Genomic DNA, 21,679 nt, shown 5'->3' with positions numbered 1-21,679 from the left:
CATATTGATAGCACAATAATGACCAGTCACATAGAACATTTATGGCGTTGAAAGAAGTGAAATTGGTTATAATGAATTTTTTTAGTGAATAGAATATAGTTTTTCAGGCTTTGACTTTGTTTTCTTGCAAAATTGAACTGACTCAATGAGTTTTTGATTGTTGCCTGTATGTGTTCTTTTTGAAGATGTATGACATTCTGGATAATGACATGTCTCATTGGTTTCTTTGAAAGTATAAATGAAACCAATAAATGATTTTACTTCGTAGCTAAGTGTCTTCTTGATTTTTTTGCCCTTGTTAGTTTTGTGTACTTGTTAGCTTTTCTCAGTAAAGGTTGGCCCATATCTTTTCTATTAAGGTGCAATTCAATTGTTTTTTTTTTAAAAGTTTTTATCTGATCCTATTTTGACCTTTTCATTATCTTTCTTTGAAAATAGATAGACATTGATTTTTCGTCGTAAGTAATGCGTGCCGTTTTTGTTGTTTCTCTACTCTCTTGCTCTCTTTAATGGCAGGTATCATCGATTCTCTAATGAAATATTGTTTAATTTGTATAGTCGACTGAGCTTAAACCGATTTTAAATTGGGTACAATAATTATTTTTGAACAATATTTAATTTTTGAAAATTTCTTCATTTGATAGACGCTTGAATCAAAAATGTGGTTGAGTGGTGTTGGAACATTATATGCATACGGACATAACGTTTTGAATTTACTGGCTTCGACAAAGGTTTTTTTGCAAAAAAAAACTAATTTTTGATTTGTGTCTAAGTTTGACGCGCTTTTTGTAGAGGTAAGACATATTCTGATTAATAACAAGTCTCAAGTGCTTTCTCTGGACGAATAAACGAACCTGTTTAATTGTTTCGTTTTGTAGATAATGGCTTTCATGACTTTGAAAACAATTGTTTTCGAAGTATACAAAAGTATTACTATATTTTGCTTTTTTTTCTTTTTTTGTCTATTTATTACCTATTCTCATTAAAGTGAGCTCGCCTTCCACATTATTGGCGTTTGATGAAGGCTCAATTGAACATGTTATGAGGGGCAAAATGTGCCTTTACGGCTTCGACAATGTTTTCTCTCAAATTTTGATTGAATTTTTGTTTGTTGTCTCTATTTGTTGTTCTTTTTGTAATCGCATAAAAAACTGAATGAAGACAGTTCTTCCTGCCCTTCTATAGAGTTGTATGTGATCAAAAACATGTCGGAAGTTTTCAATTGCTATTTAATGGTTGTCATTACTTTGATACTGAGTGTTTTTCAAAATTTATTTCAATTTTTTTTGTTTTGCTGCTTTTTGTTCTTTTTTGTCGAATTGTTACCGAACCTTTTTATGGAGTGGTCGGTTTTTGTTGAAGTAAAAGTTGTTTTGTTTAGTTTCAGTTTTATCTGACGCTATTTTGACCTTGCTAATAAGTTTTTTTTTAAAACGGATATAAAGTTTTGGATGTAATTGATGTTTGTTATTGTTGTTTGATTTTGTTGTTCGTCTTGACTTGCTTTCGTAATAATGGCTTATCTAATCAATCTAATGTGGCGTTTTTTTTTACTCCACTGAGTTATCTGGGTTGGAGATGATCTTTTTTCATAGACACTTTTTTGAGGAATACTTGAGTTTTTGGGGTTCTTCTATTTTTTCCTTATTTGGTAGACGTTTATCAAAAATGCGGATGAGCGAGGTTGGAACTTTAGGTGCCAACGCAAATTACTGAGCCTCCTTGTTATAGTAAAATTCTCATGCAACTGCTGTTGAGTCATTTAGTGTATGATAAAGAGATCATTATTTGCATGAAATGTAGTTTGTTTGAGAGGCCAGAAGCCATCAAAGGGAAAGACAAAATGTTTTAATTTTCGTTTTTCCTTTTTCTCTAGAAAAATTGTTTCTTTTGTTTGTTTTTGTACATAAGATGTATCCTGGTGTTAATTTGGATACGGATTCAGCTAAATGAATAGAGAGGAGCTAATGTTAAGGCGATATATAGTTTATCAACTTCATGTGAGCTTTCAAAGAAAAAGAAATTAATTGTTTTTCTTTAAAAGATTTTTTTTATCGCTGAGTAACTCCTTGATTCCGGTGTTACATCAAATTTCTTCTGTTTGAATCAAAATTCCATTGACCTATGATAAAGCAAAAGCCTAAAATGGTCACTAAGCGTTTTATCATATACATTAATTTCATTTACATAATTACGTTTATATTATCATATTGATGGCACAATAATGACCAGTCACATACAACATTTATGGCAATAAAAGAAGGTGAAATTGGTTATAATTGATGTTTTTAGTGAATAGAATATAGTTTTTTAGGTTTCGACTTTGTTTCCTCGCACAATTTAATTGACTATGTGAATTATTGATTTTTTCCTGTATTTGTTCTTTTTGAATTCGTATGACATTATGGATAATGACATGTCTCATTGGTATCTTTGAAAGTATAAATGAAACCACTGAATGATTTCATTTGGTAGCTAAGTGTCTTCATGACTTTCTTTGCCCTTTCTGTTTTTGTCTACTTGTTAATTTTTCTCAGTAAAGACTGGCCCATATCTTTTCTGATAAGGTGCAATTCAATCGCTTTTTGTTAATTTTTATCTGATGCGTTTTTGACCTTTTCATCTTTTTTTCAAAATATATAGACATTGAGTTTTCGTCGTAAGTAGTTCTTGTCGTTTTTGTTGTTTCTTTTGTCTCTTACTCTCTTTAATGGCAGGTATCATCGTTTCTCTAATGAGTTATTATTTAATTTGTATAGTCGACTGCGCTTAAACCGATTTTGTAATTGGATACACCAATTATTTTTGAAGAGCATGTAAGTTTTTGAAAATTTCTTCCTCATTTGGTAGACAATTAAGTCAAAAACTTGGTTGAGCGGTGTCGGAACATTATATGCGTTCGCACATAACCGAGCCTCTTTGTCTTTCTTTGTTTCTTTACGCATTGGAAAAAAGGTTATCTCGATGTAGATAGGTTTCAGTTGCCTTAAGCTGTTTTTAAGTTGTTAATGTACACTTACGTCACACTTTGCTTCTTTTTTGTTGGCTTTCCACACCCAGACGTAGACTTGATACTGGTGTTATGAGGTGCCACAATAAGGTGTAAGATCTTTTAGCTCGTAACATTGACTATGCAGTCTGAAATAAGGTGACTGAAGAAACATCTTGCAGGATGCCTCCCAAGCTGCTTCTACTTGCAGTTCGTTCGTCTTCTTTTCGGAAGGCGTTTGTGCTGTTTCTTCTGAATAATTTCGCGGTCGTTTGATTTATGCTTGAGGACTACGCACAAAGGTTTATGATCTTTAAAAGGCTTCTGGTTCAAATTAAAGTTTTTTTTTCTCTCATTGCAGGTTGTTGCCGTTGCCATGAGTCACATTTCGCGTCTAAAATTGATAACATGAAACTTTGCTTTTAGAAGACCATCATAAATGTTCGGTGAACCATCTTTGTAACAGTTTGAAGTGCATTTTGTCCGTCTTATGGAAGGTTTCAAAGCTCAAACCACTTCCCTTTTCTAAGGCGGATGGTTTTTTTATGAGAGATTCGCAAGAGAGATTGTTTATGACGTCGTTCCAAATAACGCACTAGTTCTCTTCGTGCAAGTTAGACTAGGTGCCATGGCAGATTTGTAAATCGAGAAAGCTGCTCGTTGCCTTTTAATATATCTTACGGATGGGTTGGTGAACTACCTGAAATAATTATCAATTATAATAAATATAATTATATTATTAATTAATATCATTATTGAGTCGAGTACATTTTAAATTGAAAAAAAATTTAGCTCAGAAAAACAGTCACCTATTTCTTTTTGCTATTGTTAGCGTGTAAACTGACTTCTGTAATTTTTAATGCAAATTACTGTCTGCGTTTGAGAATCCTTTTTTTGGGACTTATTGATATCGTCGCTCTTTAATTCTCTGAAATTCTAACTTCATATTCTAACAAAGTTTTCATGGGTCTCTCGCATGGGAGTATCTTGTATCAAACTTGTACTAAGGTTTCGTTACCAACGTTTGCATCCACTTTATTTTTGTTTGCAAAATCGTTTGCTAACATACTATTTAAATGCGAGATGTTTTGATCAAGATGTCTTGCTGCCTTGAAATTTAGCCTAAACGATGCTTTATACGAGCGAGCTGAATGACTTTTGAAATTTCAAAAGCTTTGACTATTTTTCCTGGAAGCGAAAAAATGCTGTACGTAACCAGCCCATTTCGCCGGTATACATGAGTTTATATTGCACCATTGCAAATTTTTCCAACTTGTTTGTAGTTTACAAATGTCAATCAAGAAATTTTGGTTTTGTTGTTTTTGGATGCGAGGACAAGCAACAAAGTTCTTATGTGATTTTTGATGGATAGTATTGGGTTTTGGTGGAGGCGAAGTTTATGTCTGTTTGTACAAATGCCTATTGTTGATCATATTTATTGCTTTTATTTTACTACTAGATGTCAAGATAAAATGCAAAAAAAATTGCTGAGAATTGCTGAGAGAAGAAAGTGTTATCTACATAATGTTTGAATCAACTAAATTCAACCCTTATTAGAGAGCAATTCGTCCGGCGTCAGTTGGTTGTACTTTCTTAGTTTAGACTTAAAATTCTCCGACTAACTCGTATCATCAGTTTTTTAGGGTTAGTAGTATAATGTTCAATCTTAATCATCTGTCCAACATTATGCAATCACATAATTACATAGTATATCGGCGCTGTGTGCTGATTTTACCCGTAAATGTCTTATCCATTGTATGTTGACTAATGATTTCTTAAATTTGAATGTTTTTGAGCATTATACTGTTTAAGGAAATGCTAATAAATGGTCGAGAGAAACCGTTTTTCTTTGTTGAAAAACAAAATGCTCCAAATGATTCATTGTCTGATCAGTTTCCTTGTTCATATTGTGAGCTACAAGGCTGATGGAGTCTTCCTAACCTAGTGATTATTTGTATAGGTTATGAAACAGTACCCTGTGGACTACCACGAGTCAATGAACACAGTGTTAAGACAGGAGCTCATTCGATTCAACAGACTCATCTCCATCATCAGATCCAGTCTCCAGAACCTCCAGAGGGCCATCAAGGGTCTGGTTGTGATGAGTGCGCAGTTGGACGATGTGTTTAACTCTATGTTGGTAGGAAAGGTGCCTGCCAGCTGGGCTGCTAAGAGTTATCCCTCATTGAAGCCACTCGGGGGATATATTGCAGACTTGATTATGAGGTTTATATAACAGTTTGGACAGCTAATGTTTTTGTCCATTAGCTAACGAACTAGCTGAGCATCAGGAGTCTGTAAGATCTTCGCTTCGCTTTTGCTTTGGTAATAAAATGTTTAGTTGTGAATCTTCAAATTTAATCTTCAGATTTGTCAGAATCCAACGAGTGACCAGTAAAAATATTTAGTGGACAATATAGAAAAAATTGACAATCATTAAATTTCAACAGTATGTAAAAGGGTTTGTTTTTGGAGAAGTAATTGAATACGAGTCATTTGTCTGGATCATTTATTTATGAAAGAATTTTCAATTAATTAAATGTTTTGTATTCCAGGCTAAAATTTTTCCAAACGTGGATTGACAACGCTGCTCCGGATTGTTTCTGGTTGTCTGGTTTCTATTTCACTCAGTCATTCTTAACTGGTGTGAGTCAAAACTTTGCCAGAAAGTACACTATACCGATTGATCACTTGGGATTCGAGTTTGAAGTTACAAAAATGGAAACTGAGAACGAGGTCACTGAGAGGGCAGCCGACGGTGCCTACGTCAGGGTACAATTTTCTTCTCATAATTCATATTTTTTAACAGTTCATTCTGATTGCGTAGGTTTTTCATTTAAAAAATGCTGCAAAATGAGTCGTTTTTCTTCAGATTACTGTTCACATCTTTGCTTTTTTTTGATCTGTGATTAAACGTTGAGCAGAGGTCTGACTGATTTGAAGTAACTTCCTCAATATTTAGAATTGAAAATCTGGTCTTTTATAGTGTGTTGCACTTTTAGCTTGATCAATACAAAAATGTTGACACAAAGATGAGAACTATTTCAAGTCGGAAACATTTGAGCAAATTGAGTGGCGTTCTAAGGGATTCAGAATGTCGAATGAGTTCGAAAAGTTCGACTTTGTTTGTATTCTTGCGTTGCATTTCACACTCTGTCGTTACTTCTGATGTAGGGACTGTTTGTGGAGGGTGCGAGATGGGACAGAGTGGAACACAGTCTGAATGAGAGTTCCCCCAAGATCCTCTTCGACCAGATGCCCATCATCTGGCTGAAGCCAGTTGAGAAGGACAAGATCAGCCACGAGGGTGTCTACTCCTGCCCCATATACAAGACCTCTGCCAGAAGGGGCGTCCTCTCCACCACAGGTCATATTTTCCTACATGAGTTATCTCTAATTTCATTGTCAGGTTAGGTGACGGAATGGGACATGAACACATGAGGCATCTTGATAAAAACATACACTATCGTACCAAAAAGCTACATACACCTAAAGAATTTTTAAAAGCGTCACAAACATCAATTAATAATTATTTTGATTTCAAAGCGGTCCTCAAGTCATTAGCCATAACGCTTTTAGCGTTTTAAACATCTAGTTGACAGTTTAGCTTGTATAGTTTTCACACAATTTTATAACGACACCAGTCAATTTTTCGAAACTTTTTCTTCTTGAATTCTGATTGGGACTATTTGCCGACCATACTTGTACCCACTGTTTTTTTGAGGAAATTGTCGACATTTTTTTGAATTATGCACTGGAGCATTATTTTATTTAAACATAAGGTTTTAAAAAGGCAACTTTTCGCAAAATTTTTCCAAATATCCGGGCAAACAAGAATTTTTTGCTTGTTTGAACATCTAACAAACAGTTTCTGTCCATCTGATTGTATTGTAACCCAAAATGGAAGTGAATGTTAGTCTGAAATTGAATATTTGTCAAGAAATCATGTTTCAGTTTTTAGAAGAACATGCATCGTTAGTTCACAAGAGATGCTTTGAGCCTGTTACTTTTTTGGTATCATTTGTATGCATGCTCTGTACTAGATCTTCTCATTTGAGTTGCTTTCGCATTTTGTCAATGAAAATCTTACATTTCGAATCACAACAGTATTGCAAACAGTAAAAGAACAAAGCAGCTTATCTATGTTTTTATGTGTGAGCAAAAAAGTGACAAAATTTTGTTTAAAACTTTAAAATTTTACGCCTTTTGTCAAGATTTAGTCTGAATCAAACTTTTGGAGCAAAAATAACAATTAAAGAGCACAAATTGATGTGCGCAATTTTTTTGGCACCAAAGTGTATCAATACAAGTTGACAATTTGAATGCGTTTAATCAGCATCATTTCAGCTATATCCATAACTCATGATGAATTTATCATTTGTTTTGCATATTTTTTTTTTGTATAGATTCTTTTGTTAATGGTTCTATTGGTCTTTTTTCTTAATGATCGAATTTATAGAAACTCCCAATTGACAATAATATGCCATGACGATGGTCTGTTTTTCTTACTGTATCTCTGTGGCTTGGTTGTTAAAACGGTTTCCATCAATTACAGTTTATCCTACTTTTTATTAATTTTATAAACAGTTTATAAACATGTTTAGTGAATGTTGAACGTATTTTTTTGGAGGGATGTTTAAGTTTTAAGTTCAGTTTTTGAGTTGTATCAATTTAGGATGTTATAGTTCTACTCTATAACGTTTGATGCATTTGCTGTCGAACTTCCTCATCGCTCACGAGAAACAGCGTTTATTTTGTTTGCTTGCTGATTACTGTCTTCAGAAGCTTGCTAATCATTTTTTTGTCTTGTTTTTCCGTTGAAATACAGCTGGCGTTTGTTGTAGAGATCAAGTACTGAAAAATATTTACATTTTTTGAATTAATTTTCTCTCCGGTTTTTGAACTTTTCAATAGATTATGCTTGATTCTTTTTTTCTTACATGGTGTATCTTTTAATTCAACGTTTGCCTATTGCTCTAGTTTTGGTAATTTTTAAAAAAATAATACTGTTGACTTCGTGTTCTTCTCTTTCGTTGTAGCTTTTTGATTACGCGTTTTATGCGTTCGCTTGTTAGTTCTTTGTTATAATTGGTAAGCGTAAATGACCAAACTGCAGTAAATGAAAAGATCTGGTTGCCAAGTTCTGCTGTGTTACTTTTGCTGGCTCAAAAAGTGCTGTAATTTAATGTTCAAATCGTTTTGATCAAGGAGTTGACTGTAAGCGCGTGCAACGGTCGTACGTGTTTTAACGCGCTGTAGCTTTGTTTCTCTTTCTAATTTTTAAAGTCAAGAGTTCATTTCAAAGTTGCTAGCTAAAACATTCCTTTACAGTTTGCTATTTAAAATCGCTGACTGATTCGTTCGAAGCATAATGGATAACCAGGATGAGAATGCTGAATCTGAGAAACTTGCTAATCTGCGCTCTGAATTTTTCAAATCGGTCGAAAGTGGCGATATAAACCTGGTTTCCGACCATCTGAAAACTCTCGAACATATTGACACGGTCATAAACGCTGAAGATGATTTCGGCTATACTCCTCTTGCTCTGTCAATCAAGCTCCAAAGTGAGGACTTGATGAAACTTCTGATGCAAAATGGAGCAGATCCCGGAGATGCCATGTTGATTGCGGTCGACGTTGGATTCCGAACCGGAATCAAGATACTCTATAACTCGGATCGGACCCTTGTGAACCTCGCTGTATTGTCCAAGCATTTCCAGTTCGGAACCACACCCTTAATGGTTGCGTGCCATAACAACAGCTACGAATTGATCGAATATTTGTTCAGTCTAGGAGCGTTCCCGATTGATGAGGATTCCTCCAATTTTGGTCAAGACGGACTTCAGAGATCGCTTTACAGATTGTCGGTTTACAAAGCGATATGCAGTCCTTCCTACATCATGATTACTCACCAAGATCCGTTACATCAGGCGTTCAAAATGAGAACCGAGACGCATCGTTTGAGCATCGTTGACGAAGAGCTTTCGGAGGAGTACCGAGTTTTGACCTCCAAGTGTGAGAAGTTCAGTGAGGAGTATTTGTCATGTGTCGCTACTGATAAAGAGTTGGAGTGTTTGTTGAGCATGAACAATCCCAATGTTGATGGGGAGGTTACTCCGCCTGGGGGACCTGTAACACGGATTCTCTATGCTATCAATACCAATCAGAAGAAATTTGTTGCGCATCGATTTTGCCAACAAGCTATTGATGAGTCGTTCACAGGGAGCATTCCATGGCGAGGACAGAATTTGTTTATAAAAATTGGAATATCAATTATCGGAGTACTAATCCTGCCCTTCTATTGGATCTTGAACATCTTCGTTCCCCCAAACATTTCCTGGTTGCAATGGTTCGAGGTTCCTTTGCTGAAGTTCGCCTCTGCATTTGTGGGTTACTTAATTTTGGCTATAATGACAGCTATAAATTGCATAAACTTGACCAGCTGGGTTCCCGCGAACAACGAAGACCCGAGTACCTACAGCGAAGGCGCGATATCTGAGTTTGGACAGTGGGTGTGCAACCTGTATGTGTTCGCCTGGCTAGTTGGACGATTCTTTGAGTTCGTCCTACAAGCTATGAAGCTCGGGTTCAGTTCAGTTTGGGGTGATACTTGGAGTCGATACGACATATTGACGATGCTTTTGTTTCTGGTCAGCACTTTGATGTACTGGTCCGGAGCCGCGGGAAGCGAAGACTATGCCAGCTTACACGATGTCTCAACCCAAAGCTACGAGATCTGTTTTTCACTCGGAACCCTGCTAGTCTTGAATCGCTCCATTTATTGGGTAGGCGTTACTGAAAGTTTAGGAAAGCTCAACATCTTGCTTGGATTTGCATTGGGAATCATCGTCCGATTTTTCCTGATTTTCTTCATCTTTCAATTTTCGTTTGCTATTGCTATCAACTCCTTGATGTGGAAAGAAAATATTATTTACGCGCTTGAGTGCATCATACAGGAGCCCGTGGAGAATATTGAAATGAGAACATGCTACGTGAACGAAACGTTGACTCGGACGTACCAATGTTTCGACAACGAGACGATAATTAATGAATTAAGTGATTGTTCTGCAACCAGCGACGCCACAGTTTTGCTGAGAAACTACATCGACACCTATAACTGCTTCTTCGACGTCTCAGGAGCGGCCGATAACTATAACCCAGCTCAATGTTTACTACTTCCGGCTAATTTAGCTCTATCTGATTTTTCGTGCATCCAAAATAACACTTTGCGCGGTCAAACCGTTCTTAGTGATTACACGTGCATGATTCCCAATGAGAACAGCACGTTTCAAACTGGTGCATGTTGTGAGTTCTACGATGTGCGAGACAACAAAACTGATACGAGTTGTAACGAGAACATTGTGTATGATTTCAACGAGTGTTACTATGATATCTGGGATTCAAACGTGAAACAGTTCACTGATGTCGTGGGATCTCTTTGGGTGACCTTTTGGGCTCTAAGCGGAAGTGTTGACTACCAATTGATAAACAAGCTCTATTCGGATAACTACAACGTTCCTGTTATTGTTGGGCTGCTTTTGTGGATCATATACTGTATCCTTGGTGTGTTGATCTTTCTCAACATTCTAATCGGCTTGATGTTCAAGACGATGGAAACCCTTGAGGGCAACGTAGATATTGATTACAAATGTGACAAAGCCCAAATGTTGATTCCATTCATTGCTGGAGGCATCAACCCAGTACCCCCACCTTTCAACATTATTCCAAGGGTTGCGTACATCGTGTTGATTGTGGAAACCATCAGGTCGCGTATTTTGAAGTCGAAGAAAAGCGGGACTGAGAATACAAGCTCAAAAATTACCCTCTCAGATGTGAAGGAAATGCTGGAAAATGTGAAGACTCGATGGCGAAGAAATATGAATTCGAGTGGAAGTAATGACAATGCGACTGGGGAGCACGTGAAGGAGATTGAAAGTTGGGTCCGAAAGAAGATGGGAGATTTGGACATGAATGTGGAGAATTGTGAGCACTTTCTGGACCAGGCCTACAAACGACAATAGCCAATCAAATTAAAGTCACTCATTAATTGACAAGTTAAATAACAGTTAAAATTTGAAGTGTGTGTGTGATTTGTAAGTAGTGTAAATTCTTGCATTCATTTTTAATACTAATTTTTAGTTAAAATTTTGGAGACGTTGCATTATTCAATAAATGATTTTACAAAAAAAATCATTTTTGAGGTATTGAATTATTCGAAGCCAAATCAGTCTAAATTATTTTTCATCTTGAGAATTTTCTGGCAGTTTTAACCACTGTTTCGGAGCACCTTCTTTAAAGATTGATTTTGTTCAAAAATTATAGAATCTTAAAATGTGGAATGCAAAATATTTTCCACATTTTGATGCTCTTAAAATACTCTTAACATGCACACATTGTTCAAAACTGCTTTTGCATAAATTTTTGATTGTTCTGACCGTGTGCAATCTTTTTTTAGCTTAATTATAGCTTAATTTTCCTACTAGTTGAAAACATATCTTAGGTTCCAGCAATATTTTTGATCCTTGGAAAATACTGATTGAAAATGATCATGGGGAACTATGGTTTTTATTGATTAGGTCTTTGGTGAAAAACGGAGCCCTTGTTTACATTTCAGGACATTCTACTAACTTTGTGATGTACATGCAGCTGCCCTCCAAGTTTCCCGAATCTCACTGGGTCAACAGAGGAGTGGCTCTCTTGTGCCAGTTAGACGACTAATCACAAGACATTAGCCAAATCAAATTATTCAAAATATTCCACTTTAACCTTAAACCACAAGAACAACTGCTTTCTCTGTTTCAAATGGGGAAATTGTAAATTAGATGTATAAATTGTAAATAGTTTATTCTGATACCAAAAGCTTCTTTAGAACATGAAATTTTTGCGATTATTTTTATATTGTTCAATGATAGAGCAGAACTGGTGTCTTCAAAAAGCTGGAATATACCAGGGTTTTTAAGTTTTACTTATTTGTAGTTGCAGCAAAATACAAGAAAGTTTCTATCATTTTAGATTTTTGTCTGCATGAAAAATGATTTAAAAGCACGAATTGGTCTATCTGTGTGTTCTTACAGTGCTCAATCAAAAACCGTATTGATACTTGTCAAAAATTTGTTATAGAACTAACTCCGGAACCCGAACAATTGCACATTGTTTGCGGCAATTTGAATATTGACCATAGTAAAAAAAAAAGCATCGAGTTCACGAAATTAAAAGACATCCTCTGTTGGTAAAACTTAAAACCAAAATGTCAAACGTTGGGTATACAGGAGAAACAAATTAGGTCCTCTGATTACGTCGAAAATACTTAACCGCTAAATAATTTTTAAGATTGGTCCGTTTTTGGAAACATGAAGGATAAATTAGGCGTTTCTGTCGCAATTTTACGCTATGGATTGATCTTGCTTTTGAAAATTTACAAGAAGCTACCTTCTTTGGATTGACAAAATGATAAAGGATATAGCAGCGAAAAACCGCGACTATATCAATTTTTTTGAGAAAGACAAGAAAAATAATGTTGAAAAAAAACTTGAATAAAAACTGAAAAACTTGTTCACAAACGCAAAAACAATTCCTGCAGCATTTTCAGAACAATGAGATCATTGAGCAGAAATATACGAAAAGAACATAAATAACTATCAGAGAAAAAGACTGAAAGCTTCAACATTTTTTCACAACCATCAAAAAAATTTTATCGAATAAATTAATTGACCCTGCAGAAAGCGAAGAAAAAAATAACATGCTTTTGACACAAACAAATGAGTCAAAATGTCACTGGTCAGTAGCAGTTCGAAAAATCAGTATAACACTGATATTGAAAGACTGAGCAGCACCATACATAAAATAACAGAGTGTGCTATAGTTCCTACATTGAAGAATTTGAAAAATGAATTTTCGCAAAATGTTTTAGAACACCAGTAGTAACTCCAATGCTTAAGAACGGAAATGCTGACGAAGCAGAGAAAGGTAGTAGTTATTACACCCGTTTGGAAAAATTTTCCTCTGTAAACGAATGACCCTATTCCTGAAGAGATTTCAGTTGCATAGAAAAATCAATTTGCTTTTTCACCCAAAAAAGGACAACTGACGCATTTGTAAATTTTATCGACAGTAGCGAACAAGACTGGGCAAATGGATGTAAAGAAGTAAAAGCTGTCTTCATAGTTCTGAAGAATGCATTTGCCACAATTGAACAAAATATGCTCTTGGAAAAGCTAGAAAACTCACTGATGAGAGAATCTACTAAGTTAACTGAAATCTTATTTGAGGAAGACAACAAAGTGTTAAATCAGTTAGTCAGGTCGGATTTCTTACTAAGGGAATATGGAGTGACGAATCGTTCGGTGCTAATACCACCTCTCTTTCTAGTGTTTGTAAACAATATTCAGGAGTCCTGCGGTGACTCCAGTGCAACATTGTTGGGTGAGGAACGTTTTGTGAATCAAAATGCGTGTAGAAGTAAATTAAATTTTCCGAAGTCACTAGAATGACTGGAATGAAACAAAATGACCCTCAATTTAGAAAAACGGAACTGTTGATTTTTAAAGCAAATGGGAAAGCTTCTAAACCAGAGGTAACAACGAAGGACGGAGCGATTGGTCAGAATACGTCTCTAAAGCTCTTAAAAATACAAATTGATGAAAAACCTACTTTTAATTAGCATATGTTTGAATGATAATCGAAACTTTTAAAATTTTCTGGTTTGTATTATAAGTTAACATACAACCAATTCAAAGTTTTGGCGGTTTAGTCCATTGAGCCAGTACCAAAAGCAGACTTTACTCACTAGAAGCGGAAAGCAAAACAAATTGCTAGAATCGTTTTCAATAAAAGAAAAACGGAATAAACATCACAAAAACAAGAACAGTATAAAATCCATTCAATCGAAGATTTGCACATTTTTGAATAGAGATGCTTAAATTTGATTGCGAAATAGTTAGTCTAAAATGTCTTATTACAGAAATGAATTGAGTCAATTAAGTCAAAGAGTGAAAAATTCCGGCAATTAAAAACCTCAAACATGGTTAGTGGATGTAGCCCTAAACGACAAGCGGTAAGAATAAGAAAATTATTGAGTTTTATCTTGAAATTTAACCCCCATTTTGTTTCATAAGAGCGAAATTTGAGTAGAAATGAATTGAAACATTGTCAGTATAGTTATAGAGAAAATACATTAGAAATAACGAACTCTAACGGACTTATATCACATGCAAGCCAAAGTATCGGATCAAATTTAACTCTTTTTAGGCAAAAATTTTAGATATTACGATGATACAACTGCACCTCATATGAGTGTGTGCGTAGCACAGAATGATACACATACGCCCCAAGATTGTCAAATCTTCCGTTGTTCCTGCCAAAAGTTTTCTTCCCTATTAATAATTAGCTTGAAAAACTCCTTTGAGATATTGTTGTTTTCCCCAAAAATTGTTTTTTTTTCGTTGTGCAAGGTCCCTTAATCGATCAACCATCAACTGTTTCTGCAAAATCAAGACAATTATAGTGGTCACATTGATAGCGAAGACAACAAAATTAAGTTCTTTGGCAACTATACAAAATTTTAAAACGTGTAAGATGCGTAAATTCTGTTCTCGTTTGATGGAATCACCTGCTTAGTTACTCAAGAGAGTGGTTCCAAATTGATTTAGGAAGATAGTGAATTTGGTGGGACATTGAGTTGAAGGTGAACAATGTGTTTCTATATGATTGGTTAGACTAACCTCAAGAGATGAGCCATATGACATACTCACTAAACACATCGCCTTTAAACTTTCTCGGGCGCTTTGTTATTAATTTTTCATGGCACCAGATGTTTGAATAAAAAGCTTTGACAAAAATTAGCTTTCTGTTCTAGCAACACGTTTTCTAGTGTGGATGTTGGAGCACAGAAAAGAACTTGGAAAATATCTTAGAGCTTAGAAACTTAACTTATGTTAATAAGTTCAGAAAGAAAACAAACTTACCAGATTTATAACGACAACTGCAGCTAAGATTTTAGAAAATGAATGTAAATCAGTTTAGATCGGTATGTTTGTCAAATATTGATATTTATCTACTAATATTGTACGTGAAATGCAACTCTGTGGACAATCTCAAGTGAACTAAATTTCTGCATGTAATAATGAAATGACGGCCAATCATACGCCCCAAAATCGCCTGATTTTTGATACGTTAACCTTTTAACAAATGTACACTGTAAACATTATATTTATATTTCAGACTATATATACGACTGATTTTTGTTAAAATCTTTACTATTTTCTTTTCTTTTGAATCTCCTAAAATTAATTCTTATTCTCTCGAATATCTTTTGAGCTTTAACAGCTTCAATCTCAAATTTGCTAAAACTTGTCCCGCTTCATCGGGGGTGTTGCGCTACAGTGTTCGTAATCCTGCTAACAGGTTATGCGCCCAGCCATCATACCGTTGACAAGCTAATAGAGTTTTGGTTGAGATTGTAGTGTCAGTATTGGCAGTTTTAGCTCTTCTAGATTGACGAGAGTTTTAAGAAAAAAATTTGAGATTTCCCTCGAAAAAAAGGCTAAATCAGAATTTGTGAAAAAAAAGTTGAAATTTAAACTTCACAATGGAACCGTCAAACAATAGTTTGAAGTGGATGACGTTTAGTGGTTTGGCTGAGGACTACCCAACAAGGAGCACTCGTTTCTCTGCCTTTGCACAAACCAAGGGCCTCTTCGAAACGCTCACAGACACAGCTGAGCTACCTGACAGGTCAGCACCACTGAGGGAAGACGCCAATGATGCGCAAACCTGAGAACAAGACTCAATCTAGAGCTACAGCTGTACAAGAAGACGAGAGCCGCAAAAACCAGATTTGGTGCTACCTGGCGATGATACTAGACGACAGCAGCCTCATGCTCATTCGGCATGACTGTGTGAATAACAAGGGTCTCGGAGATGATCAGAATGAGTGGCAACTTCTCCAGCAACGCTTCAGAAGCGACCAGACAACCACAGTCTTCAGTCTGATGAGACAGTTGGCCAAATTACAACTTCGAGAGGACAAAGCCATCCATCAGTACTTCATCAGAGCGCAAGAACTGGTCATCCGCTGGCATCATGCTGGTGAGGAGATTTTTTAAACGCTATTTAATGCAATGGTATTGAACGGCCTTTCGAGTTTTTTGTAGTGCATCAACGATACGAGTTTTTTGTAGTGCAGGAGAGCTTCAATCCTGCAGAGAACTTTGTGGAATTAAGGAAGCGTCTCACCAACTTCGACGAGAGCCGCAGACAGAGAGATGATGGGGAGGAGGATCAGCACGTTGCCAGTTCAGCAAAAAATGCTTCTCATCAACTTGGTATACACTCTTTATTCAAATCACATCCTAGGAAGACATTTTCTAAGTCTTGTAGTTCCAAAAGCCCTAGATTGTGTTATGTATGTAACAAACCTGGACATTTAGCAGCTAGTTGTTACAAAAAGGACAACGCTGTGTGTAGTATACGCAAGGCTAAAGGCCACCTAGTAACTGCATGCAAACATCAACAAAAAGGTCCTCATAAAGGCCTAGCATCTAGTTTAAGCGCTGAAAGCTCAATTGAAGGTCCGAAAACTGATTTAGTAGTGGATTCAGGCAGTACTCATCACTTGATGATAGATAAAACTTGGTTTAAAAATCACTAAAAGCTAGAAACCATAGTTAACAATCCAGATGGAGGAAAAACAAAAGTTGAAGGAATAGGTGATGTAGATGTGGAAGCACGAGACTCTAAAGGTGTGCTACAAATATTGACTTTTGAAAAAGTTTTGCATGTACCAGAGTACAAAACAAACTTAATTTCGTTTCAAGTTTAGTTCAGAAGCAACACGGATTATTTCACACAAAAGCTAAGTCAGTTAAACTCAGAAGCAAAGAAAGCTTCAGACTGATAAGAAGAGGCAAATTGTTCTTCTTACCATACAGAAAAGAAAACAAACACCACTTTTCAAACTTAAGTGGGGGCACGTGTCAAGCAAAAATTTGGCACAAAACACTTGGACACTTGAACTTTAGAGATGTAGCGAATACAACAGATGAAGTTTCCCAAGCTTCCGATTTTTCTGAAACTTGTGCTTTGGGAAAATTTTCGAAAAAGCCTGTTCCAAAAGTGAGCGATTACAATTCAACTCAAAAACAAGAAAGAGTACTCTGTCGTTATTGGACCAATGAGTTCATCAATTATAGGTGGCAACAGATATGCAAATATTTTCATAGATGAATTCAGTGGCTACGCAGTACTAAAATTTATGAAATACAAAACTCAAGAATTGCAAACTTTCGAAGAGTATGTTGCACAATATGGCCGACCAAAAATTTTGCGAATTGATAATGGGACAGAATACAAAAACAAAGCCTTTAAAAAATTTTGCATGAGCAAAGAAATAGCTCGTAAAAATACAGTTCTTGAAACACCCGAGCAAAATGGTGTTGCAGAACGTTTTAATAGAATCGTAAGAGGCTGCAAGATGCATTCTAATAAATTCAGAATTGCCAAAATGATATTGGGTTCGAGTTGTAGATACAGCATGTTATGCTAGAAATTTAGTTGTCAAAAACAAAAATAGAAAGTCAGTCACCAAAATATTTTTCGGGAAAACACCGAGAAGCGACCATCTAAATATATTTGGTTGTGTAGCCTCCTATTCAAAAAATCGTGTTGCCAGTAAAAAATCTAAGTTTGATCCAAAAGCTACAAAGTGCCTGTTCATTGGTTACTCTAACACAACAGCTTATTTGTTGCAAAACATAAAAACTAGGCAAATTTTCACTTTTAGAAACGTTAGGTTCAATGAAAACAATCTACCAGGCTTTCATAATGAAACCGAAGAGATAGAAGACAGCTTTCTATATCTAGACTGAGACGAAGTAAGAGAAGAACCTCAGGATGCAAACAACTTAAGTGAGTTAAGTTCAGAGGCTGAGTCAACTGAAACAGGGAGTGTTCAGGAAAGTGAAAACAATATAGAAACTGAAGTTTAACAAGAAATTAAACAAGAGAGACCAAGTCCTAGTGTAAAAACGAAATCCAAAACTATTGTGCAGTTTAATCCAAAAGTCGCAGTGAAAAACATAAAAAGAAAGCCTTCAAAAGTTGCAGTACTTGTTAAAAACTCACAACAGAAAAAAGAAAACCCACCCTCAAGACTGCAAATGTTAGGTAAAGTAGGTCAAATAGCAATTCCTTCAGAAGACCATAAGACTTTCCAGCTTTGGTCAGAGTACGATGAATTGAAATGATTAAGAAAGCAAGCAGCTCAAGACAGAGAACTTAAGCGAAGTGATAGGTCTAGAGCACCTCCAGAACGCTTTGGTAAAAGCTACTCTCATGCTGTTCAGAGCACACTAATAAAAAATTTCATCGCGCCTCAAAATTTTGAAGACGCGTTTAATTCGGAGCAAAAGGTCAAATGGCTTGAAGCAATGAAAGCACAGATAGAAAGTTTAAATGAAACAGAAACTTGGGACTTTGTTCCAAAGGACAAAGAACAAAATATTATTCCTGGCCGATGGGTATACAAAATTAAACATGTTTCAAACGGAAAAATTGATAAATTTAAAGCTTGTTATGTAGCAAAAGGTTTTAAACAAATTGAGGGAATTGAATATTCGGATACTTTTGCTCACATAAGCAAACCTGAAACATTTAAAATTCTAATAGCTTAATCAGCTATCGAAAACTTCTTTTTAAAACAAATGGATGTAAAAGCAGCTTATTTGCATCCTAAAATAGACGAAGAAGTCTACCTAGTGCAAACAAAAGTTTCTGAAAAGTAAGACAGCAATGGCAAAAAAATAGTTTGTAAGCTTAAAAAATCAATATTAGGACTGAAGCAAGCAGTCAAAAAATGGTATCAGGAGCTTTCAATTTTCTAATTTAGCAAGGTTTTGAAAGAAGTAAACACAATTACTGTCTTTTTCTAAAAAACAAAGAAGATGACAAGCTGTATGTTCTAACCTGCGTTGATGAATTAGTCATAGCAGGAAACAGTCAAACAGAGATCAACAAATTGTAAAGTTCTCTAGAATCAATATTTAAAATGGACGACAGAGGAGATCTTGAATGGCTTCTTGGAATGCGAATCCTAAAAACAGAAAAAGGATTAAATTTAGATCAAGAAAAGTACACATTTTAGAACAGTTCAATATGCAAGACTGCAAACCAAGCAAAACACCAGCATAAAATAACCTAAAACTTGAAGTAGCTCAAAAGGATTCAGTAAGAGTAGATTCACATGAGCTTAGAAGTCTAGTAGGTTCAATACTTTACCTAGCTAAGCAGACTAGACCAGATATCATGTGGATCACAAATGTCATCACGCTTCATGAATAATCCAACTAATGAGCATTTCAATGCTGGCAGGCGCGTGTTGAGATACCTACAACATACTAAACCTCTTCGACTCTTTTTCCCATCAACCAGCAACAGCACTCTAGTTGGCGAAACAGATGCAGACTGCAGTGGAGACATAAATGATAGACGATCGACCAGAGGAAACTATTTCAAGCTCGGAGACAGTGGGGGTTCTGTCAGCTGGCAAGTCAAGAGGCAACCGACAGTGTCACTCTCATCTTGTGAGGCAGAATACCAGGGTTTAGAGGTGCAAGCAGACATTTTCTTGCGTGGTCTTCTCAGAGAACTGGGTTACGAACAGTTTGAGCCAACAACCATCGGAGAAGATAATCAGAGTTGCATAAAGCTTGCAACGAACCCGGTGCTTCACAAACAATCGAAAGATATCGACAGGAAATATCATTTTATCCGATGACTTAACTGATGACATCTAAATCAAATTGATCTACACGCCAACAGATGAAACGACAGCAGATCTTCTGACAATATCTTTGCCACAGCAGAAAGTAGAACCACATCAAGAACAACTACTGGGCGAGTCCAGATTCTTACCTAGCGGCAAAAATCTTAGTGGGGGTATTGGAGCACAGAAAAGAACTTAGAAAATATCTTAGAGCTTAGAAAATTATTTTATGTTAATAAACTCAGAAAGAAAATAAATTTACCAGATTTATGTGACAACTGCAGCTAAGATTTTAGAAAATGAATGTAAATCAGTTTAGATCTTTATGTTTGTCAAATATTGATATTTATCTACTAATATTGGATGTGAAATGCAACTTTGCGAACAATCTCAAGTGAACTAAATTTCTGCATGTAATAATGAAATGACGCCCACTCATACGCCCCAAAATCGCCTCATTTTTGATACATTAACCTTTTAACAAATGTACACTGTAAACACTATATTTATATTTCAGACTGTATATACGATTGATTTTTGTTAAAATCTTCACTTTTTTCTTCTCTTTTGAATCTTCTAAAATTAATTCTTTTTCTCTCAAATATCTTTTGAGCTTTAACAGCTTTAATCTCAAATTTGCTAAAACTCGTCCCTCCTCATCGGGGTTGTTGCGTACAGTGTTCGTAATCCTGCTAACAGTGGAATACTCTAATACCAGATCCAAATGATCATCCCGAGACAAATTGCACGAAAAAAGGTACGATTGAAAAAGCTACGCCGAGGTCGTACAATATTAAATTTCCCAGGCAAGCCTCTACTATTGCAATACTTTGCCTTTTTCCAATTCTTAAATCAAGTACAGCGACAATTTTGTCATTTGGTCTCAGTGTGTCCAAAATTTTTCACCGCTTAAGACCACTGCTCAATCAATTTCTGATATCACCAATTCATCTTTGGGCATTGCGGGCTGTTTTTGATTCGACAGTAATCTTTCAATTATTCATTCACATGCAGGGTCAATCAACGGATTTTGGAGTTGTTGCAAGTAGCTTGTCGATAACCATGTCTTGCTCTTTGAGTAGACCCAAACTGAACTTTTTCGCCAACAATCCCGGCGCAGCAACTCCTCAGTTGTTTTTTTGAGTAACCGGCTGCTATCTGAATCATATAGTCATCGCAACAAGGAGGCTGACTAATGTCCGAGGGCACAAAATGTGCCGAAATCGCTGATCCAAATTTTCGTCTTTAATGTTTACCAATTGAAGCAGAGATACACTGCCTTCACAGAAGTAGTTCATATTTTTATCTAAGCTTTGATAGAAAAAGGACAGACATCTACACAAAAAATATTTTATACCAGTGAAATCAAATTTGGTTATTCCACAATAATGATGACTCGAACAAACGAAATGACAGACATGAAGTCAACTATAATGCAGTTTCTCGAAGAAACAAGCATATTTTTCAAGCGTACAACTAATTGTACTAAAAGAACAAACATTGAGTTCCAAAAATCAACCTTTGTCCCGTTTTCAAACTAAGTAACAATTTGTGAAGGATTAATTTACAAATTGTATCCATTTAATTTCAATTCGAGTTTATATTCTCAGTTTAGACTTATCAGTTAGCGCAGAAATAAAAAACAATTGAACTCTGTACTCTTGAAAGAATAAATGAAGAAATCAAATTCAAAAAACCAAATACAACCTGACAGTAAATTCCAAAAACTAAAACAAATAAACACAAGCACGGACATTTGAGCACGACACAGTTAGAACATTCAGCTAATGAGACTATTTTAAGATTAGACTGATTGATACAAAATTAAAAGCAAAAGTGTTTGCAAAATCCGTTAAAATTTTTGTTCCGACCCACTTTAGTGGGGGGAGAAACTATATACTCAAATGGTTTTTTTCTGCAGGCTATTTTGGC

At 35.7% G+C, this 21,679-nt stretch overlaps 2 protein-coding genes across 4 annotated transcripts in view; both read left to right on the top strand.

Moving 5' to 3' along the window:
• Nucleotides 1–11,878, top strand: part of LOC142342798 (dynein axonemal heavy chain 3-like) — a 160,143-nt gene extending 148,265 nt beyond the window's left edge. For all 3 annotated transcript variants that reach the window (XM_075394375.1, XM_075394374.1, XM_075394376.1), the window contains 4 exons: nucleotides 4,950–5,215; nucleotides 5,545–5,761; nucleotides 6,164–6,356; nucleotides 11,603–11,878. In XM_075394375.1, coding sequence (XP_075250490.1) covers nucleotides 4,950–5,215; nucleotides 5,545–5,761; nucleotides 6,164–6,356; nucleotides 11,603–11,706 — 780 coding nt within the window. In that variant the 3' untranslated portion in view covers nucleotides 11,707–11,878. The remainder of the gene's footprint in view (nucleotides 1–4,949; nucleotides 5,216–5,544; nucleotides 5,762–6,163; nucleotides 6,357–11,602) is intronic.
• Nucleotides 8,097–11,147, top strand: LOC142342799 (transient-receptor-potential-like protein). Its single transcript, XM_075394377.1, has one exon. It carries the CDS (start codon nucleotides 8,361–8,363, stop codon nucleotides 11,007–11,009), a length of 2,649 nt encoding a protein of 882 aa, XP_075250492.1. The 5' UTR covers nucleotides 8,097–8,360; the 3' UTR covers nucleotides 11,010–11,147.
• Nucleotides 11,879–21,679: the final 9,801 nt, after the last annotated feature.

Source organism: Convolutriloba macropyga, chromosome 7 (assembly GCF_964194025.1).
Source record: "Convolutriloba macropyga chromosome 7, txConMacr16.3, whole genome shotgun sequence".
Classification (NCBI taxonomy): domain Eukaryota; kingdom Metazoa; phylum Xenacoelomorpha; order Acoela; family Convolutidae; genus Convolutriloba; species Convolutriloba macropyga.
This window is presented reverse-complemented; position numbering and strand designations above follow the sequence as displayed.